General features: G+C 35.5%; 2 protein-coding genes and 2 pseudogenes across 2 annotated transcripts in view; 1 reads left to right on the forward strand and 3 right to left on the reverse strand.

The window, feature by feature from the left end:
- Positions 1-8,487: 8,487 nt before the first annotated feature.
- Positions 8,488-9,044, reverse strand: LOC104789336 (mavicyanin pseudogene; annotated as a pseudogene).
- A 4,162-nt stretch (positions 9,045-13,206) lies between these two features.
- On the forward strand, positions 13,207-14,890 carry LOC104747218 (uncharacterized). The gene is made up of 5 exons (XM_087512365.1): positions 13,207-13,302; positions 13,393-13,554; positions 14,082-14,522; positions 14,608-14,746; positions 14,834-14,890. The coding sequence occupies exons 1-5, from the start codon at positions 13,207-13,209 to the stop codon at positions 14,848-14,850; spliced, it is 855 nt and encodes a 284-aa protein (XP_087368491.1). The 3' UTR covers positions 14,851-14,890.
- Positions 14,891-19,871: 4,981 nt separating this feature from the next.
- LOC147943782 (uncharacterized) lies at positions 19,872-20,528 on the reverse strand (annotated as a pseudogene).
- Positions 20,529-21,484: 956 nt separating this feature from the next.
- LOC147943783 (uncharacterized) overlaps positions 21,485-22,378 on the reverse strand; it is a 2,249-nt gene continuing 1,355 nt past the window's right edge. Inside the window, exons 4-5 of the mRNA XM_087512366.1 lie at positions 21,942-22,244; positions 21,485-21,728 (exon numbers count right to left, since the gene is read on the reverse strand). Of these exons, the coding sequence (XP_087368492.1) occupies positions 21,485-21,728; positions 21,942-22,244 (547 nt within the window). The remainder of the gene's footprint in view (positions 21,729-21,941; positions 22,245-22,378) is intronic.

Below are 22,378 nucleotides of genomic sequence, written 5' to 3' on the forward strand. Positions count from 1 at the left end.
TGGATGAATGGACAACTTGCTCGCATGAGCTTCTCTCAGAATCTCCTGTCTCAACTCCTCATCCTTGGGCACACAAACCCGACCGTGCACCAAGATAGTACCATTATCTGAGACCTGATACTCTGAATCCACATCCTTAGAGGCATTCACCAGCCCCAAATCCTTCTCCTGGGCCAACCGCACCGTACTCAGAAGATCTGCTCTATCTACTGCTTCCAAACCCAACGGTTCCTGTGAAACAGCACACAAGCGCCAACACACTGATCTCCCCTACCAGAGACTCCATCTCCTGCTCCTGAGCCGAAGCTACCCTCTTCCGACTCATAGCATCTGCAACCGTGTTAGCCTTACCAGGATGATAGGCTATCTCCAAATCATAATCCGCCACAAGCTCCATCCACCGCCTCTGTCTCAAATTCAACTAAGGCTGAGTGAATATATACTTCAGACTCTTATGATCTGTAAATACCTGCACCTTTGCACCATAAAGATAAGATCTCCAAATCTTCAGGGCAAAAACTACAGCACCCATCTCCAAGTCATGAGTAGGATAGTTGCCTTCATGCACCCGCAACTGCCGCGAAGCATAGGCAATCACCTTCCCACGCTGCATCAGAACACACCCCAAACCAACTCTAAATGCATCTGTATAAACCACATAGGGTTCTCCCTGCTCAGGCAAAGCTAATACTGGCGCGGTAGTCAACATCTCCTTCAGGCTTGCAAAGCCTTCCTCACACTCTTCTGACCAGACAAAAGGAACATCCTTCCCTGTCAACTTAGTCATAGGATGGCTCTACTTGCAAACCCATGCACAAATCTCCTGTTGTAACCTGCCAATCCAAGGAAACTCCTGATCTCTGTGGCATTCTGCGGTCTAGGCTAATCCCTAATAGCCTGAACCTTCTTTGGATCTACAGAAACCCCCTCTACAGAAACAATGTGACCCAGAAAGCTCATCTCATGCTGCCAAAAACTACACTTGCTCAACTTAGCAAACAACTTCTGCTCCCGCAGCTTCTCCATAACCGCCCTCAAATGCACTGCATGCTCCTCAGGACTCTTAGAATAAACCAGGATATCATCGATGAAAATGATGACAGATACATCCAGAAACTCCTGAAACACATTGTTTATCAATCTCATAAACGCTGCTGGTGCGTTAGTCAATCCGAAGGGCATCACCACAAACTCATAGTGCCCATACCTCGTCCTGAAAGCAGTCTTCCTCACATTTGCCTCATCTATCGGTATCTGATGATAACCCGACGCTAGGTCTACCTTAGAGAACCAAGTAGCACCCCTCAACTGATCCAACAACTCATCGATCTTAAGAAGAGGATACTTGTTCTTCACAGTGACCCGGTTCAAACCCCGATAATCAATACACAACCTGAAACTCCCATCCTTCTTCTTCACAAACAACACCGGCGCTCCCCACGGTGATACACTAGGACGGATGAAACCCTTACTCAACAAATCCTCTAGCTGCTTCTTCAGCTCTGCCATCTCTGCTGGAGCCATTCTGTAAGGAGCCTTGGATAACGGTGTCGTCCCCGGTTCCAGTTCAATGGTAAAAGGATCCGACCGAGATGGTGGTAATCCCTGCAAAGACTGAAACACATCCTCAAACTCCTCCACTACTGGAATACCGCTAACCGTAGACTTCCCCACTGACTCTGGCATAGATATAGTAACCAGATAAGCCTCACGGCCCTTCTCGATCATCTTCCCAGCCTGAATGGCTGAGATCACGAGACTCCCCGAAGTCGGTCCAATATCCTGAAAAACCAACTTCCCTCCTGAACGCTCAAACTCCACTCTACCCCGATGGCAATCCAAATGCACTCTATGCCGATGCAACCAATCCATCCCGAGAATAACATCATACAGCTCCACTAGACTGATAAGCAAATCCGCTGGCCACGACTCCCCTGCGATCTGAATATCAATTCCTCTAGCCCGTCCAATCACTCTCAGGAACTCACCTCCGGCAACTCTGACAACTCCTGCACGCTCGCCAGGATCCCCGCTGATCCCCGCACACTCTGCACACTCTGGAGTAATGAAGCTATGCGAAGCTCCAGAATCAAACGTAACGTGGGACTTAAACCCGCCCACCAACAAGGTCCCTACACAAACCTCATGTGTTGAGAACCTAACACTTTATCACAGGAAAACATATACAATCTGAACCTACTAAAATTCACAAAGTTAAAGTACCAGAAAATATACCTGTGATCGCCCCGGCACTGGTTCCACCAGTCTCAGCTTTCGTGTAAACCCGTGGCGCCTGCTCAATCCGTGCCACCTGCTGACCTCCAGGCTGCACCTGCTGCAACGCTGCCACTGCTGCCGGCTGCAACTTGGGACAAAAAGGCCTGATGTGCCCTGTCTCCCCTACAATGATAACATACCCGAGGTCCTGTCGACGGAACACTCCTCTTGGGGACAACTAGCCACCCTGTGATCCTTGCTCCCACAACCGAAGCAACCCGCACCACTCGGCTTCTGCGTAGCCTCCCACTTCCTCTTGGTTCCCTGAGCATGCCTACCGCCCCTGCTAGAACCACCCTGCTGCTGAGCATTACTAGGCTGAACTGCTGGAGTAACCGACACTGACCATGCCCGGATATCCTCCTCAATCTCTGCTGCTGTCTCAACCAGCTCTACACGCGTAGCATAATACCTCCCTCTACAGTGAACTCTCAAATCATCCCGTAGAGCCCTCATAAACCTCCTGACCTGAGCCTCCTCAGACTCCATGGCCTGACCCCCATAACATAGAAGTCGACTGAACTCCAAGTCCAGCTCCCGCACTGACCGCGTCCCCTGAGATATCTGAAGGAACTGCACCTCCAACCGGTCCAATGCCTCACTAGGAATATACTTGCGTTGAACTCCAAGACGAAGTCAGCCCAAGTCATCTCCCTCTGCACCCTCCTAGCAACCACTGATCTCCACCACAACTCAACATCACCACCCAAAAAGTAGACCCCTATGTCCACCCAAAACTCAACAGGACATCTCAGAGTATGGAAGTTACGTTCCACACTCGTCCTCCAAGCATCCGCAGCAGTAGGATCTGTACCACCCAAAAACCCCTCAGTGAACAGACCCTTCATCTCCTTGAGCATAGCCAAATAACGTCCATGCTCTCCCACATCCGCAACCACTGGCTGCCGCTCCTCCGCCACCACTGGTGGCACTACCTGAGCCCAAGCCGGTATCACTGGTGGTAACCGCTCTAACACTTGTGCTAGCATAGCCGCAATATCAGTACCAGGGACTCCACCCGCTGGGACTCCCACACCCGGAACCCTAGAATCACCGGCCACTGGAGCATCAACACCGCCCCTCCTGCCACACTCACGGAATCCCCCGGAACACCCTGCGACTCGCCAACACCCTCAGCTGTCACACTCTGGTCCTCGGTCTCACTAACCACCGGGACTCTGCCCCTACCACGACCACGTCCGCGTCCACGACCACGTCCGCGACCACGACCTCGACCAGCCACAGCATCCTCTCTAACCATCTGCACTACCATGAACAGAAGGCTAAGCAAACAATTTCTATTATAACACAGAAACATAAACTCACCGTGGAATCACACACTCGGCTCGAAGAGGATGTTCTAGGACTCCATGCCACACACAATTGACTAACTCACATAATCAATCAAAGCATGCAAATCCCAAACATCTACAGCAGAAACCTAGTGAACCCAGACCTAGAACCGTAAGGGCTCTGATACCAAAATGAAACGACCGACCCTTTTTTTTTAATAAATAAATAATAAATATAATATAATAAAATAAACTACAACTAGTGATCCCATATCCACTAGCCACCTAACCACAAACACATTCAACAGCGGAAATAACCAACCAATATTCAATAATAATCCAATAATAAAATATAACCATATTCCAACATAATCAATATCCAAAACAACAGGAATCATAGAACCAGCAACCTAGCAATGTTCTAATGACCCAACTCTAGTAACCTAGCAAAGCCAGACAACATAAAACCGAGTCCCTGGAACATCCTCCTCTTCATTGCCTTGATTCCACGATCACACTTGCCTTTACCTGCACCACAAACACATATTGCAATGCATGAGTATTTTATAAACACTCAGTAAGGCAATCCTCCCATCTACTGGGCTATACACACAAGCAATAGAGACATCTCTAACCATCTAACAACATTCAACAATCAACGGTAACAAACCAGGACTCTGCATCGACCGATACCAACATGCATCGACCGACACCAGATGGCGGGTTGCGTCGACCGACGCAAGATCTGCGTCGACCGATGTAAGGTTAACTTGCATCGACCGATGCATGCTCGACATAACACAAAAACCCTAGAGTTTACGCGCCGTCCTCGCATCTGCATCGACCGACGCACAAAGTGCATCGACTGATGCAATGCCGAGCATCGTTTTCCTCCGAAGCTTCTCGCCGGATCTTCGTTCCTGCAACCACGAAACTCGATCCCAAGCCACAAGAAAGCTTCCTAACGTCCCAAACAACAATCTAACCAGCCTAACAACACATAACAAGCAAATCAGAGAGATCTCTAGCTTAGATAAGCCATGGTCATGCACTTACCTTTGCCACAGAAGAACTAAGCCTCAAACAAACAAGAACAAGCCTCTAGGAAGCTCCTACAACGATCCCAGCTACAAATCTCACCAAGAAACGCCTCAAATCTCCAGAAATCACCAAGAACTCTCAAGAACTTTTCTCTCTTTTCGTTTCTCTCCAAAAACGGCTAAAACACGAATGAGACCAAAAAGAATCGAGTTAAGGGTTTTCCCTTTCTCTTTACCCCAAAACGCAGCGTTTGACTTAAGTCAAAACGCAGAGAATTGAACATGCATCGACCGATGCACCCTATGCATCGACCGATGCAACTCCCAAACCGGGATTCCGGTTCACGGATGTTACAATTATCTTCAGAAAATTTAGTTTAGAATCCGATTGTTATTAACATATAATAAAATTAAATAATTAAACTACCGTGTAATTTAGTATATGCTGTTATGGTTACATAAGAAACATGCAAAATTGTTATGATTACAAGATAAAACAAGAAGATATGAATTTGATTTTTAAACCACACAAAAGACATATTGCAATACATAGTAACATTTTATCAATACTTTCTCTACCATAAAACTCTTACACATTCAAAGATTCACAGGTGAAACATATTTCTTATACGAAAAAACGCAGCTTTGAATAAATAAATAAAAAACTTTAGTTACATATTATGTTTGACCCAAACAGATATTGGTTCTTGGATAATAATTTTACTTATAATAATTTTTTTTAAATCGATTTATCCTGCACATAGTGCGGGTTGTTACCTAGTAATTAATTATATGAAAAACACTTGCTTTTCTTTTTAGAGATATGCAAAGTAAGATTTTCTTTAAACTAATGCTCTAATAAACTGACAAGTGATATTATCTTCTTTGAACATGTGTCATTTCTCTCATATTTAAATACACTATTTTGTAATTACTAAATTTAATTATATTTTCATACCAAAAAATCTCTCATTATTTTTTAATGTCATTTTAGTAGTTATATAATTAAATAATAGAATATTAATATTCAAAATATTCATTAATTTCGCTCTAAATAATATCAAGATATAAATATATTATAATATTATAATATTTCTTCGTTGGTAAAAAAATAATATTTATTTCTAAACTTTTTACTGCAAAAAATCAATTCATTTTATTCAAAATAATTTAATGATATAAGAATATGATATTTGTTAATTTTTGCACCAAAAGATCAACTCATTTAGTCTAACTGAATTCCATATCTAACATAAATAAATTCCAAGATATTTTACAACTTTTTACGTTAAAAAGAGCAATTCATTTAATTTTAGATAATTTAAGATCGACTCATTTAGTCTAACTGAATTCAATATATAAACTAAATTAATTCCAAAATATTTCACAACTTTTTACGTCAAAAGATCAATTCATTTGTTGAAAAAAAAAAGATCAATTCCTTTTATTTTAAAGATAATTTAAAAATATAAAAGAATATGATATTTCTTAATTTTTGCACCAAAGATCAATTCATTTTGAACTGAAATGATATTTCTTAATTTTTGCACCAAAGATTCAAATTAAACTGAATTCATTTTAGAAAATAAATTAAGTCCAAGATATTAAAAATATGACATGTCACAATATTGAGCCAAAAAATTATTTTGTAATCTAAAATCATTTCAAGATTTAATAATAATCATAAACACAATTTATTGCATATTAATTCTTTAAAATGTAACCCCATGATATTTGAAAAAATCTCAATATACTAATACACTTTAATGTATTAATTGCAACACAATTTATATTTAATATTGGAAATGTAACCATAATTCCTATGATGTTTGACAAAAAAAATTGAAAAATCTTTCATGATACCAATGAAGTATTAGTCCATGAAAAGTTTCTCTATAAATATAAAAAAAAAGTCTCCATCAAACATCATATTCGATCATTCCAGTAATTTTATTAATTTTATAATAACAATTTCTATATTTAGCATATGCATAATTGAACATGTGAAATGTGGATTGTCTTTAGACCATCTCCAATGTATATCTCTATTTTTTTCTCTAAAATAGAGTAACTCTAAAATAAAGCATTGTTTTCCTCCAATGTATTACTCTATTTTAGAGTTGAAAATAGAGTTAGTGTAAAAAAATAGAGGTGGGAATAGAGTTGCTCTATATATAGAGCAATCCTATCATTTTCTCTATTTTAGAGTAATATATAGAGTAGGGTTGGAGCAAATGTTGCTCTATAATAGAGTTTTGATTTGGAGATGCCCTTAGATATGGCTAGATGAAGAATGTATAACACAAGATATGTTTATCTTCTTTACCTTTAGTTTTAACTTCTTATTCATGTTTTATGGTTTGCAAATGTTGTTTAGCATGTCTATTTTGATAAGTTGCTAAAATTCACATTAGTTTTTAGAAGTAATTTAGTTTCCAAATCAAAAAGGCAGAAAGTGAGTACTCAACCAATTGATAAACATAAACAACCAAATGTTTATTGGACACACAAGCTCTTTCTAGGTTGGCGCTGCTTAATATCAGATTCACTTTTATTTTAATGTGTGATTACTTCTTTTTATCTTTTTCATTTAGTGTTAAAATTCTAATACACAAACATTGTTCATATATGTACACATCTGATTTCTTTTTGGTCAAGTTTTAAAAGATTTAATCTTTGCAAATCTAGATAACATATATATGTACTTTTGCTCCTCACAAAAGGAAATAAAAAAAACTTATGTGTTAAATAGTAAACTATGGAGAGAGTGAGAAGAAAGTGTACTAAATATATATACGTGACTTCGCATTTTTGTATGTTTTTTAATAAAAAAATAACTCATTCATAAATGTTAAACTCACTAATTAATCAAAACATTCTCAAAATGATAACTTTGAATGTATTGACAGTTTTAAAATTTACACACATACTATAATCATTAGAATATATACAATTTAAAATTTGAAATCTAACAATCAAAGAAATGTTGCATATGATTTTCACAAATTTAAATAAAACACAAGGTTTATATTGTATATTAATACTATAAGTTGTTTCTTTGATCATTTTGATAAAAATTTAATATACTAATTAGTTTTAGATAATCATTCATAAAACCTGATAAATTTCAATTTAAAATTAATATATCTTAGCTACAATATTTTTGCTAATTATCTTTGAATGAATCTTAAAAGAACTAAATATATATTAATATATATTAATTATAAAATATTTTATAATTTTTTTTTTTGCCAACGCATCGCTTAAGATTTTTTCTAGTATATAGAGATATTAGAAGGTCTTGTGAATGAGTAGTGAGTGTACGTACATATACGAAAGAATTAAACGTTTGAGATAAGAGGATGTAAGTAACGTGTGCACGTTGGAACTATAAAAATCCCTAATCCAGTCCATAATTGCACCTCTTTAGCACATAGTTGAAGCTAAAAAGTCTATCTTAAACCTATATTATATGTGTGTTTATCAATATTTGGCTGCCTTTAATTGGCTGAATTCTCCTATGGGGACGTTTGATAAATTTTCAGGTAGTATGCTTGAAAGCTATAACGAAAGACTTAGCTGGCAGAGGGAAGCTCGTAGATACATCTTTAGTTCATCTGCGTGAATGTTTCATATATACATCCTTTGTTTCAATAATTCATTGAAAATTCAAATTTGGATGTGTATGTATCGATACTGGTGAATTAGTGGTGATACTATCCCAAGAAGTATTTCATTAATGAATAAACTAAATATTACAAAGAAGCAAAACCTAACAGTAATGAAAAAAAAAAAGAATCTGTTGTTTCACTGTTTAACAATTAGACTGACGTTGACACTCGCTAATAAAAAGAAAGATGTAATAGTAACAGACAAGACTAGAATGCTAAGATCAAGGCCAACAAGCTAAAGCCGATCCAAGAAGCTGACTTCGAGGCACCACTTTGAAGAGGTGATGGAGCCATCTGATGCTGATACTGTGGAGCATTGGCTGGTGAAGGAGACGAGGAAGAGCTCGGTGATCGGACTGGTCTAGAAACCGGAGCAGTCACGGGACCCAACGAGGTCGGTAAAACGTGAATTTGAAGTTTCTGTCCCGACTTGCAATGTCCAGGAACTCCGCATATGAACTGTTGGAGTCCCGGTTTGGTTAGAGTGATTGAGTCAGATCCACTTGTGTATTTCATAAGCGGTTTAGACGATTCACACATCTTGAAACCATTGTGAGTGACTTCAGTGACGTCATAGAAATTGTTGTTGTATGCAAACACCAAAGAGTCTCCAACTTGAAAAGTTCTTGAAGAAGCCCACGCCTCGTAATCTCCCATCATAGTCCATCATTCGAATCGCCGACCTTGTGAATGGTTCCTCCAACCGCAACTCCAAAAAGAGCTACAAGAATCAACAATGAAGTGAAAAGCATGTTGTTTTAAATCAAAGCATGATCGTGTTTCTGGTTCTTAACTTCAGAATGAGAGAAACAAGTTTTTTGAAGAGAGATATGAAAGTATGTAATGAATTTGTTTGGTGAGAAGTTGAGAAGGGGGCTAAGAGTATATAGAGCCGAGAGGTAGGTTGAAATAATCTTTTCCTTTTCGGGATTTGAAGCTTTGGATAATTCCTTAGATACTATTTCCCTTTTTTCCATTGTTTTGATACTATGACATTTTCTAACTTTGATTTCTTTTTTATTCCAACAAATTTTTTTTCTTTTTTATTTTTGTACTAGCAATCGATCCGCGCTACGCGCGGTAATTAGATTAAGGTGTATTCCGAGTTTTGTTGTATATAATTTTTTTGGCTTTTGTAAATTCATCTTTACGTTTGTTTTTGTATTTAATTTTGGTTGCTTATGTTGTTTTGTTGGATATTTTAATAAAAATATATTTTGCAGTAAGTATAATTTAGTTTGCTGTTTTTAAAGGAAAATTGAGATCATCTTGTGTGTTTATAATGCTTTAAAAAAAATTATTATTAGAAATTAACATTGTTTAGTTGAAGTTGTTGTTTTTAAGTAGCTGTTAGTTGTCATTAATCTATTATTATTTTCCATTTTGTGGTTGGATTGTTATTTAATATTTTCATATGTATTTTGTAAACTATTGGAGTAATTGTTTTTGTCAATGTTTATAGTGTTTGGAGTGAAAAATATTGTGGATTTATTAAGAACGCTAAATAAAATCAAGGGGGAAAAGCAAAAATGCCCCTTTTTTCTTTCCACTTTTTAAAAATGCCCTTGGGAAGGGTCCATTTTTAAGGGTACCCTTTTTTTTGGTGAAAAAGACTTTTTTACCCTTAATGAAGGAAACCTAATTTTCTCTCCACTTCGCCGTGCTTCTCTCCTTCCTCAACCGACGATCTTCTCTCCTTTGTTCATCGGCGATTCTTCGCGGCGATTCTCGATCCTTCTTCGCGGCGATTCTCGATCCTTCTTCGCGGCGATTCTGCGCTTTCGTCTCTCGTACACGTAATTCCCGACATTGATTCTGGTTCTATCGCAGGCAGGTTCATTCTTTCTTTGTTTCTTTCTGGGTTTATCAATTTGGACTATCGCTTTTTTAAATTTAGGGCTTTTAGATTTCTTTGATATCAATTTGGAATATGTAAACTCTTTTAAATTTGGATTTATGTTCTTTTAAAACAGTTTTTAATAGCCCCTTCAGTTTCTTTGATATCGATCCAGATTCAGATTTGATGCATTCAGATCGATAATTGTGTTTGATATGGATTTGAAATTAGTAAAGACTTGTAAATTTGGATTTTTGTTATCTCTTGGATTTTAGAAAGTCCCTGTTAAACTATTTGATATCAATTTTTAGATCAGTCGTAGTTGAATTATGTTGATAAAGTGTGTTGATAAGATGACTTCAGATCGATAACGTGTGATGTTGATTTTTAAAAACCCTTTTAAAACTCTTGTTAATCCGTTGAAAAGTCTAATTAAGTGTGTTTCTTTAACAGATGGCATCAAGTGATTTTGAACTCCTTTCACTACCAGAACCAACATATGGTATGGGTTTAGAACCAATTGTTGGAGCAAACATATGTCAACATTCGGACTTAAGCCTAGTTGCCAAAGTTAAACATGCATTAGGAAAAGCATCTTTCACGAAGCTTCAATCTTCCTTCCTTGGGCACATCATCGAACTTTCGGCCAGAGACATCAGATTTTCTGGGAAAATATTCCACTACTTGATGCTGAGAAGGCTGAAGACAAGAGGGAGAAACTTATGGTTTACAGTGGACATGCAACCTCTTCGGTTCTCCTTGAGAGAGTTCTTCCTTACAACAGGTAATTATAAAGTGTTTGCAATGGTTTTAAAACCCTTTTAAAAACCCTTTTAAAACCCTTTTAAAACCTTTTAAAACCCCTTTAAACTTTAAAATTGTTAAAAGCCCATTAAAACCCTTTTAAAACTCTTTTAAAACTCTTTTAAACTCTTTTAAAAACACTTTTAAAACTCTATTGTAAAAGGGTTCTTCCCGTTTTAAAAGTTTTAAAAGTTTTAAAACCTTTTTAAAACCCTTTTACAATAGTTTAAAAGGTTTTAAAAAGGTTTTAAAACCTTTTTAAAACCTTTTAAAACTATTGTAAAAGGGGTTTTCCCGTTTTAGAAGTTTTAAAACCCTTTTAAAACTCTTTTAAAAGGGATTTAAAAGGGTTTTAGAAACAGTTTATATTAGGCAAGTTTGAACAAACTAACATCATTGTTTTATTAAACATAGGGATTCAATGCGAACCTATTCATAGAGAACCAAGGAATAACGGCAAAGATCCAATTAGTGAACCATATTCTTGGGCGGTGAGAGGAGATTACACTTTAACTCAATTTCAATATCGACTATTTAATGAACCGGAAGAGGGTGAAGAACCTTTGGATGACAAGGAAAAGGAATGCCTCGCTGCAGTGGTATTAACAGAAGGTATTTTGATGACACCATATTCATTAGAGAAGATACCTCTGTCTAGGCTTAAGCATGCATCGGATTTCGAGATGTATACAGCCCAACCATGGGGCAAGGAAGCGTATAACATTCTCGCCACATGCATTCAGAAATTCGATAAAGATTCTTGGTCAAAAGGTCAGTATAGTGTCAAGGGATTTCCCATGGCATTATATATATGGGCCTTGAGTGCTGTTCCAATTTTTGGTGATACATTTGCGAGAAGATGTAATTTTTCCAGAACATTTTATCCACTGATTCTCAACTGGCAATCAAGTCGATATGCAAGGTTTGATGATATTGTTAAAGCTATTAAGAAAGCAACTTGTGTAAGTTTTGAATTCTATTAAAAGTGTAGTTTTGATTATTTATTGGTTATCTATATTTGATATGTTTTGTTTTGATGGATTTTGATTATTTTTGTAGGTTGAAGTCAAAACAATAATTGGAGATCCACAAGAATATAAGCATTTGGTTGATAAAGATGACAATGATTTTGAAGAAGTTATTGGCTTGGTTATGAAAGGCTATAGGTTGAAGAAAGAAGAATGGTCTTCTAGATTAGTTGATATTTACTATGCTTTGGGAGAGTTGGGTGACAAAATGGGGGAAAAATTGCCAGTCTTTGAGAAACAAGAGAAAATGGAGAAAAATTTGTCAGATTCAGAAAAACTTGACATAATCCTCTTTATGTTAGATGACTTCAACAAAAGACTAGAAGCCATTGAAGAAGCTGTCAAAACCACATCAGGGGAAGATAAGGATAAAGGAGTAAGATTACAAGATCGCACCTTTTCGCATATATTGGACACTAAACTCTTTAAACTGAGGTCCTTTTTTTTCTTTTCCCTTTGCAGTCTCACGAAGATGAAGATGGACAGAATAGAAATGAAGAGGTTATAAATGAAGAGGTCAGTATCTATTTTAAAAGTTTTTCTGTTTAAAAAGTGTTTTTAACGGATTTACAGCATAACACTGATTAAAGGGCAACCATAGTGACTTAAACCTTTTAAAACCCTTTTGAAACAGAATGTAAAACCTTAAAAATGATGTTGTTATATGTTCTTTTGTTTTGTGGCAGGCTGGCAAACAAAATGTTGATGGAGATATTGCTAGAGAAGATTTCGTAGAAAGCCAGTCTGCAGATTCTGTCCGTCCGTCAAACACACAAGATGGGAGCTACGCTGCAGATGATGAAAACACTCAAAAAACTGGTGGTGATGATGGTAATTGCTTTGAAGAAACACCAAAGGTACATATATCTAGTATTTTTATAAGTTCTCAAATATCCTTTTAAAATCCTGTTGTAAACCACAATTGTTATCATCTTTGAAGGATAAATCTCCTTCTCCACGCCCTTCTACACCAAAATTTGATCTTCTTTCTGAAGAAGATGAGGTTAGTGAAAAAGATAAAAGCATGGATAAAGAGAAGGGAGCAAGCAGTAAGAAGAGAGTTTTGAGAGAGAGAAAACAGGTAAATCATTAATTTTTTATATAGTTGTTATGAGTATTTTAAAAGATTTCATCAAGTAAACCAAGAAAATGATGAACTGCAGAGAAAGTGTAAGCAAAGCAATGATGGTGATGATGATGTTATGAACAGAAAAGAGGTTAGTAACTAGTTGTAGAAATTGTTATACATTTTATTAAATGTTTACAAAAAATTGTGATTATCTTGAGGCACTACAGAGGAAGAAGCGTAAACCAAGTGACAATCCAGATGCTGATATTCAAGCTAGAGAAGGGGTATGTATCTAACTTAATTATTTCTATGAGATATTTAAAATGTTTTCCAGTGTATCGATATAAAGTGCGAAATTTTTTTGTTTTGTAAAGCCACAGAAAAAGAAGAGTAAATCTGATGATGTTGGTGGTGTGCAAAGAAAAAGTGAACGAAATACAATTCCTTCTATTCACACTCAGCCGCCTTACACGGCCGAGAAGAAGAAGGACCCAATACTTTATCCTTTTTCCAAAGTTGATAAGACCCGGTTAGAAGTATTTAGTGAATGGAAGAATTCAAGGAAAACAATGTAAGTTTTAGTTTCTAGCAACAAAAGTAAAAGTTCAAATTAGTCTTTTAACAGATGTATTCATGGTTTTGTAAGTATTAATGGTTATTCTGTTTATTTTTGGATGTAGGCAACTAACAATTCTGGGTAAAAAAGTTGATGCCAAGTGATTCACAACACTAGAGACGCCAAGGAAGTCGTTAACAACAATGGTATGATTACAAAGCTTAAGGTTTTACAAATGTGTTGTTAACGTTTCATGGGGTTTTAAAAAGGTTTTAAAAATGTTTTAAAGAGTTTTAAAAGGGTTTAAAAGGTTTTAAAAGGGTTTAAAAGGTTTTAAAAGGGTTTAAAAGGTTTTAAAAGGAATTAAAATATGTCTTCTAAGCGTTTTCAAAGATTTACAATGTGTTTAAATTGGTTTACAAGATGATGTGTGACCGGGTCTGAACTTATTTATATGAAATATTTGAAAACAATACTTGTTCTAATCTGTTTTTTGTTGTTGTTTAGCATGTTGATACAGTTGTGAAGTTGTTAAGCAGAAGAGAAGAAAGTCATCCGCACTTCTTTAAAAGCAAAGCATTGACATTGGCTGAAACTTCTTTTTTGAGAGAGATTGATGAATATTACTCAATATTCGTTGACAACAAAGACGAATATGAGTTCCCTGAAGAAGGATTCAGTCAACTCTTCAAGGAAGCACCTACAAACAAAATACTGGCGCCAATGTTGGTTAAGGAAAGGCTTTGGATGCCATTGATGATCAATTTGGAGAAGAAGGAGTTGATTATCTACGACTTAGGCAAGCATTTCTACACCAACAAAATTAAAGACAAACAGGTGGGTGCATATGCTGTTGCAATGCCTTATATTGCCCAGAAGAAGTTTGGGATGAAAAATGATACAGAGAAATCTCCATTCAGAATCAGTATTATAAATTGCATACCTCAGGTAAATACAGTTGAGCTTGTTTTCTAGTTTTTTGATATGGTCTCTGTAAATACTTTGGACTCTTCACTTTGTTTTTTCTTGATAGGTTGATAAGATTGAAGATAGTGGTGTCTTCATGCTGAAGACAATCGAATGTTTGGCTATGAGCATAACAACACATGGCAATCTTAAAAATGAGTCAATTGGTGATTTACGGAAGAAAATGGCGGTTGATATCTTTGCAGGTCAGTGTAGGTTTTTAGATGGGTTAACAACTTTTGTATTGCAATGTATATTAAATGGTTCTAACATCAATTATATTATATTTGCAGAATTACAAAATGACTAGGATAATGGAAGTTTGCATCTTGCTGGTATATGAACGTGATTGCAGGAATGGTGCTTTAGCTTATTGCATCAAGAACAATATTTTTTAGTTTTTTTACTGTGACACTATTCTAAAAATATGTTAAGTTACTCCTTTTATATATATACTTCGTTTAAGTTTTAGGTATTTACAATGAAGTTTAAAACGTTGTTTATCATTTCCGAATCCTTTTAAAAACATTTTAAAACTCTTGTAAAATCCTATAAAATTTATTGAAATACCCAAAAAAAACTCTTTTAATCCTTTTAAAATACGTTTTAAAACACTTGTAAATCCTTTAAATTCATTGAAATACCCAAAACAAACCCTTTTAACCTTTTAAAATCCGTTTTAAAACGCTTGTAAAAACTTTTAAATGGTTTTAATACTATATTTTAAATGATTTTACAATGTTTTTGTATAATAAGGATGAAAGCCCTAGGCCTAGGCCCAATAGTAAAAATATAACCTTCACTCCCCCCCTGTATCAATTGTCCCTAAAAGCAAGGGTTTCTCTTTCAAAAAGTACAGTTTTCCGTCTGGGAGGTTGAAAGTCGCGAAATTCACTCAAATCTGTATTTGCTTAAATTGGGTTCTCGATTTCGTCGGATTGCAGACACGAAATCGTCGGATTGAAAGTAGGAGTCGGCTGATTGGGTACGCGAGGACTTCAAATTGCAATTTCTCTTTGTCGAATTACGGACTCTTCTTCTCCCTCGTTTTTCCTCTCAGTCCTCTATTCGAATTCGTCGTCTCTTCTTCTCCCATTTGTAAGTTTGGTTTGGAATTTAATTTTGACTTCAATTTCTATTTCAATATGAAATTTTATGATGTTTTGGTGAACTCGGAATACGAAGGTTGGAAATTTATCAATGTCTTTAAAAAGTTTTAAATTGGTTTTAAAATAGGATTTATAAGGGATCTTGGGTGCATGTCTTGAATATGTTCTCTGTAAACAATGTTGACAGGTTTTGCGATATGAGTAATTTTGAATATTCTGCGAAGAAACTGTGCTTTCCAAAAAGATTAATCACGCCAGGCTAAGAGGGAGATACATTAGAAAGAGTTACTAAATATTCTTCAGAGCAAGCTGTTTTGGCGACTGTAAAGAATGCATTAAAAAGAAAAGAGTTCCAGAAGTTAGAGAAGTCTTTCTTGTGTCCAATTATAGAATTTGTTACTCGGGAAAATATTAACTTCTCGAGTCAACTGGTCCACCACTTACTGCAGAGGAGGATTTTGTCTGCGAAAAACGAGCTCTGGTTTGCATTTGATGATCAACCTATGCGATTTTCGCTAAGGGAATTCGTCATTACAACAGGCCTTCCCGTAGGCACTGTTCCATCAGGTACTGTTACATCGAAAAAAGATTTGTGGATGAATGATAAAATGACCTGCAAACGTCTTCTTGGTACTTTGAAAGTTAAAGGAAAAGACATGAAAGCTGAGGAAAGAATTAGATTAGGTGCTTTGATAATAGTGGAAGGGATATTGATAGCTCAAAATCCAGCAGTTCAAATTCCCGTAAAGAATTTGCTGAGAGCCAGTAGTTTTGAGAATTTCTGTAAGTATCCTTGGGGTGAAATTGCTTACGAATCATTAATGAGAGATGTGAAACAAATGACTGTGGGAACGTTGGCAAAGAAACAGTATGGAATGGCTGGCTTTCCATTTGCAATCAAAATCTGGTTGTTATCTTCAGTTCGACAGCTAGGGGAACATTTTGGTGTTAGGGAAAGCATTTCAAGCCAAAATCAACATCTCCCACTGATCTTGCAATGGCAAAAGACATCTTCCCCAAAATTCAATGAAATAAAATTTGTTTTCGAGTCTTGCAAGGTACCATTACTTCTATAGAACTATTTTTTTTTTGTTTTCCAACAGTTTTAAAACACATTGTAAACCCTTTTAAAAAAATGTTAGTAATGTAATTTAGATTTACAATGTGTTTAAACTGGTTTACAAGACTGTACAACGAATTTACAAGGGATTTCTAGAGTTATAAAAGAGTTTTAAAAGGTTTTACAATATCTATATAAGACTTTTGATATATAATATGAATCGATTTTTCTTTGCAGTTTGAAGTGAAAACAATTGTTGGTGATCCCGATGAATATAGCCATTTGGTTATGCCACCGAATGATGAAGACAAGGATTTTGACGAAGTTGTTAAACTTGTAATCCAACGCTATAGGATGACTAAGGAGGAATGGATTCAAGGATTTATTCAAGTTGAAAAGGGAGAACAAAATCAAAAAAAGCGTGTGAGAGAAGCTGCAGGGCCATTCTTGAATCAAACTAACAAAAAAAAAAGAATATCTTTTAGTGAGAAAATTGACATGATTTTAAAAACATGTCAACTTACTCACAAAAGATCAGTGAGACTGGAGAATCATGTGGGGATCACTACTGCTGCTGCAACACCACAATGGGAATCAAGGGCATTTCAAGAAGAGGAAGTACCAACCTCGGCAGAGGAAGTACCAGCCTCTACAACTGCATTTGAAGAAGAGGAAGTACCAGCTTCTGCAACTGCTTTCCAAGAAGAGGAAGTACCAGCCTCTGCAACTGCTTTCCAAGAAGAGGAAGTACCAGCCTCTGGAACTGCTTTCCAAGAAGAGGAAGTACAAGCCTCTGCCACTTCATTTCAAGAAGAGGAAGTACGAGCCTCTGCCCCCGATTTTGAAGAAAAGGAAGTACCAGCTTCTCAAAGTGAATTGTAAGTGAAATAAAAACTTAATTCCTTTTAAAATCATTTTAAAAAGTATTTTAAAGAGCTTTTTGCTAGTGTTTTAAATAGTATTAAACAAAATTTACAACATTTCTAGGTATCTAAAGAAGATAATCAACATGAGAAACAAACTGACTTGAGAGGGGACCCAAGTGTTATTCCTGAAGAAAATACCCAGGATACTAATGAAAATGATCCACAAGAAGAGGATATGAATAATGATAAGGTATGTGTTACTTGAATATGATCGACAAATTTTAAATACCTTGTAAAAACATATTTGAAAATAATTTACATATGGTTAAAAAAAATATCATTATCTATGCAGGATGAGAAGCCTAACAGTGCTGATAATGTATACTCAAGCCAAGAAGAAGCGTACACTATTATATCGGATGACGAAGAGTGTATTAATATTTCAGATACTTATGAAGGCCCAAGCCAAGAAGAAGCTCCCACTCAACAAGAAGACCCAAGCCAAGAAGAAGCTCCCACTCAACAAGAAGACCCAAGCCAACAAGAAGCTCCCACTCAACAAGAAGTCCCAAGCCAACAACAATATCACACCAGCCAGGAAATGGGCAGTTGTAAGTTGTTGAAGTCTTTATTATAAATGATTTTCCCTGTTGAAAAATGACATATAATATTTTGTTTCTTTTGTTTGTATTAGTGCAAACACCTACTACGCAGGAGAACAATTTAAGTTACGAAGAAATAAAACAAATCGAGGAAGTTATAACTTCTTGGACGAAGAGCAAGGACATCAGAACTATGCTTTCGTCAATTGATAACGTAAGTTTGAAAAAATCATATACTTGTTATCATAGGTGTTAAACATTAATAAAATTTGGATGTTCTACATTGTAGTATCTTTGGCAAGGGAATAAGTGGGAAAAAGTCTATGCCATGGATTTGATTACTAAAGAAGATATAAAAAAGTAACAAGGAAGGCAATATTACTTCTTCATCTTGACAAAATTCCTAAAGATGTTACTCCACAAATGAGATACCTTGGTACCAGAATGTTTTCAAAATTAAAGGTCAGTGAACCTCGACTTTTGTTAGATTTTATGCACATTTTACTGTAATTTAAATATTAACTTATATTTTTGTTTTCTTTTGCAGGAGTACAAGGACAAATACGTAGGTTAAGGAATTTGGCATCTTGCTGGTCGCATCAAGAAGAATAATGAATGGCAAAGTATTTCAATGTTTAGTTTGCAAGTAGATTTTTAAAAATTGTCTTTTTAATGTTATGTTATTTCTTTTCGCTTGTAAAACTTTTAAAATGGTGTTAATCCTATAAACAGTTTAGTTAAACATGAGTAGTTTGTTCAAACTTGCCTAATATACGAGGTTATTGCTTAAAAACTGTTTTTTAAAAGGTTTTAAAACCTTTTAAAAGGGTTTTAAAACCTTTTAAAAGGGTTTTAAAACTTTTAAAAGGTTAAATCTTCTAAAACGGGTTAATATTCTTTTCAGTTTTAAGGGTTTAAAAGGTTTTAAAAGAGCTTTAAAAGATGAAAAACCTTTTAAAACCTTGTATAACCTTTTAAAAGAAGTTTTAGAAATTTTTGAAAACTTTTTAAACATCTTTTAAAACCTTTTAAAAAACCTTTTAAAACCATTGAAACTCTTTTAAAAACCATTAAAAATTATTGCTGGTATATAAACGTGATCACATCAAGAAGAATATTGAATAGAATATTTTTTCAATGTTTAGTTTGCAAGTATATTTAAAAAAATTGTCCTTTTAATGTTAAGTTATTTCTTTATGCTTGTAAAACCTTTTAAATGGTGTTAAACTGTTTATAGGTTTTAAAAGGTTTTAATAACCTTTTAAAATCTTTTAAAAGGTTAAATCTTCTAAAACAGGTTAACACTTTTAAAAACCTTTTAAAACCTTTAAAAACTTTTAATATTTTATGATTTAAAAACTTTTAAAACTCTCTTAAAACTTTTTAAAACCTTTTTAATTGGTTTTAAAACCTTTTAAACGGGCATATAAATCTTTTAATTCTTTTAAACCTTTAAGATTATATCTTGTTTTTAGAAATTTTAAAAGGTTTTACAAATAGTTTATAATGATATATATCTTTTTGGTTTGCTTTTTTAAAAGCTTTACAAGTTGTTTCTAATATTAAAACAGTAACCTCTGAATAAATCTTTTTTAAAATAGAGTTTACAAGAGCAGAGACTGAAATGTTTAATTAAAAAGAACCAAAACAAGATAAATTATTCAAGAGTTCTTAAAAAATAGATGTGAACTATCTCAGTTTCCTCTCCCAGCATATTGATTAGTCATCTCTCTAGCCATGGTTTCAAACCTTCTCCTATCAGATTTGTAGAGGTTGGCAAGATATTCAATGGTCTGTCCCTCATCATTGACCTCTGGTTCAATCAACTTCTCCACTAATTGCTTGAAAAGCTTAACAATGGACATGGGAGTCCAACAGTCGGTCCTCAAAACTTTTAGGTGAATGCCTCCCCTATCTGCTACATTTGGGTGGCAAATTCTTGTGATGAAAACAACCTGCATAATCAAGATATTTTATTTAAAAAACTATTGAGTTGCTGCAAAAAAGGAGTCCTAATAATCATGCTTGCTAAAATAAAAAAGGAGTATAATCAAAAATAGATACCTTGGGGGGACTTCTTGGATAATCAGGTGGAAATGTAATCCTAAGTTTAAACACTCCCCCTTCATAAGGAGTATTCACCGGTCCGATTAGAGTAGCCTCCCAACGGAAAATGTCGTCATCAACAGTTACTAAAAAAAAGGCAAACACTCAATCTCTTTTATCCTTAACAGTAAAACAAATCTACTCTGAAGATGTATGTGTTTACCTGCTGTGATGTTTGGTGAAAGATCCCTGTTCAGACATCTCATATCAGTCCTTACAAGGCTTGAAGGAGAACGACGGTCCATTACTGACGGATTGAAGGAAGAATGTAAATAGATTTTTCGAATCTGGGAGATGATTTAGAAGACAAAGGTTTGATTTTTCGAATCTGAGAGATGATTGAGGAGTTATCGTGAGACAAAAAGTATATATAATAGGCGAAGCGTCGCTTTGGTTTACAAAAAGTACCCCTTCAACGCTTAATTAAAAACGAACCAAAGCGACGCTTCGCGTAATACCCCTTCAATAAGTTAACTCTTCGAAATCTTATCCATTAAAATCTTACCCCTTCAAAACTTACCCCTTCGCTATTTCCAAGTGACTCTTCGCATATTACCCCTTCAATCGTCTTCCACAAAAAAAACTTAAGCGATTCGAAATCAAAATTCGAAACGTCTCTATCTCTTCAAATCATCTAAAATCGTTGGAGGGTTTTGCTTGGTGTTTGATTACGAAGCAGTGAAGGAGACTGAAGATGGTGAAATCAGAAGAAATTTAGGGTTTTTGCAGTGAGAGAGAAGAGAGAGAGAGATGAAGAAGAGTAAGAGGAAGGGGAAGGGGAAGAGAGAGAGAGTGTGGCGACTTGCTTTTTACAAGAGTTTATATATATGGTTTTAAATCGTTGTAGGGTTTTACAAGAGTATATATGGTTTTCAACATGTTTTAAAAGGTTTTACAAGTTGTTTTAAAAGGTTTTACAAGTTGTTTTAAAGGTATATATATATGGTTTTTAATCGGTGTAGGGTTATACAAGAGTATATATGGTTTTTAACATGTTTTAAAAGATTTTACAAGTTGTTTGTAAATGATTTTAAAACAGTACGACTTGCTATTTTAAAAGGCATTACAAGTTGTTTATAATGATTTAAAACTGTAAAATCTGAAAAAAAATTCTGAGAAAATGGAGTTTACAATACCACAAACTGAAAATATTTTATTAAAAAGAACAAATTCAAGTTGAATTAAAGAGAGAGAGAGAGAGTTAGATAGCTGCAAGACAACTAGATTTGTTGTGTCCACACTGACCGCACCTACTGCATTTGTATTGTTTTGAATTTGTCTTAGCCTTTCCATACTCCCATGAACTAGCTATTCTCTTTTTCTTTCGCCTGCCACTAGGTATACGAGTACAAGGTGGCCGAATAGAAGTACTAACACTCTCTGGAATCTCCCAATACTCCATATCACCTACTGGGTGAATGCTCTCTGAATATGCTAAACGCCATCTGTAAAATAAAAAAAAGGAAGATAAGACTAATATAACTTTGATAAACCTTTGAAAAACCTTGTAGAACCTTGTAAAACCTTTTTTAAACTGTTTATAAACCTTTTAAATAACTTGTAAAACCTTTTAAAACCTTTTAAAACATTGTAAAAATCTGTCGGATCCGTTACTTTAGCAACCTTTTAAAGACCTTATTAAAAAAGAGAGTTATAACCTTTCAATGGAATGATAATCATCAACAAACATGTTTTCATTGAGATTGACATGTTTGGCAGCAGCAATTCCATGTGCACAAGGGAATTTGTCAATATCAAACATACAGCATGTGCATTTCCTTGTGTCCAAATTCACCATATATGTCTTTAAAGCTGCTTTAACCTCGAAGATATTTTCATTTACTTGACTAACTTCAAGCCAGCGGGTAGTATTATTATAAGATTCATTCATCTTATTCCCAACTTTTGTAGTAACAGCATATGGATGTCGACAGCTCTCCTCACGTCGTTCATTAAACCACCTAGTCAAAATAGACCTGATTGTATCAAACAGGCAGACAATTGGATACTCACGAGTCTCTTTTAACCTGGAGTTAATGGACTCGGCACAATTAGATGTCATAATGTTGTACCGGTTTGAAGGAGAATATGCACG

Source organism: Camelina sativa, chromosome 5 (genome assembly GCF_030686135.1).
Source record: "Camelina sativa cultivar CO46 ecotype springtype chromosome 5, ASM3068613v1".
Taxonomy (NCBI): Eukaryota; Viridiplantae; Streptophyta; class Magnoliopsida; order Brassicales; family Brassicaceae; genus Camelina; species Camelina sativa.

Bases quoted from the DNA above. Each gene is read 5' to 3' on its own strand.
- LOC104747218 (XM_087512365.1), top strand. From the start codon at position 13,207: ATGTTTACAAAAAATTGTGATTATCTTGAGGCACTACAGAGGAAGAAG. The intron at 13,555-14,081 runs GTATTTAGTGAA...GTTGTTGTTTAG, and splicing joins TTGATAAGACCCGGTTAGAA to CATGTTGATACAGTTGTGAA. The intron at 14,523-14,607 runs GTAAATACAGTT...TTTTCTTGATAG, and splicing joins TTATAAATTGCATACCTCAG to GTTGATAAGATTGAAGATAG.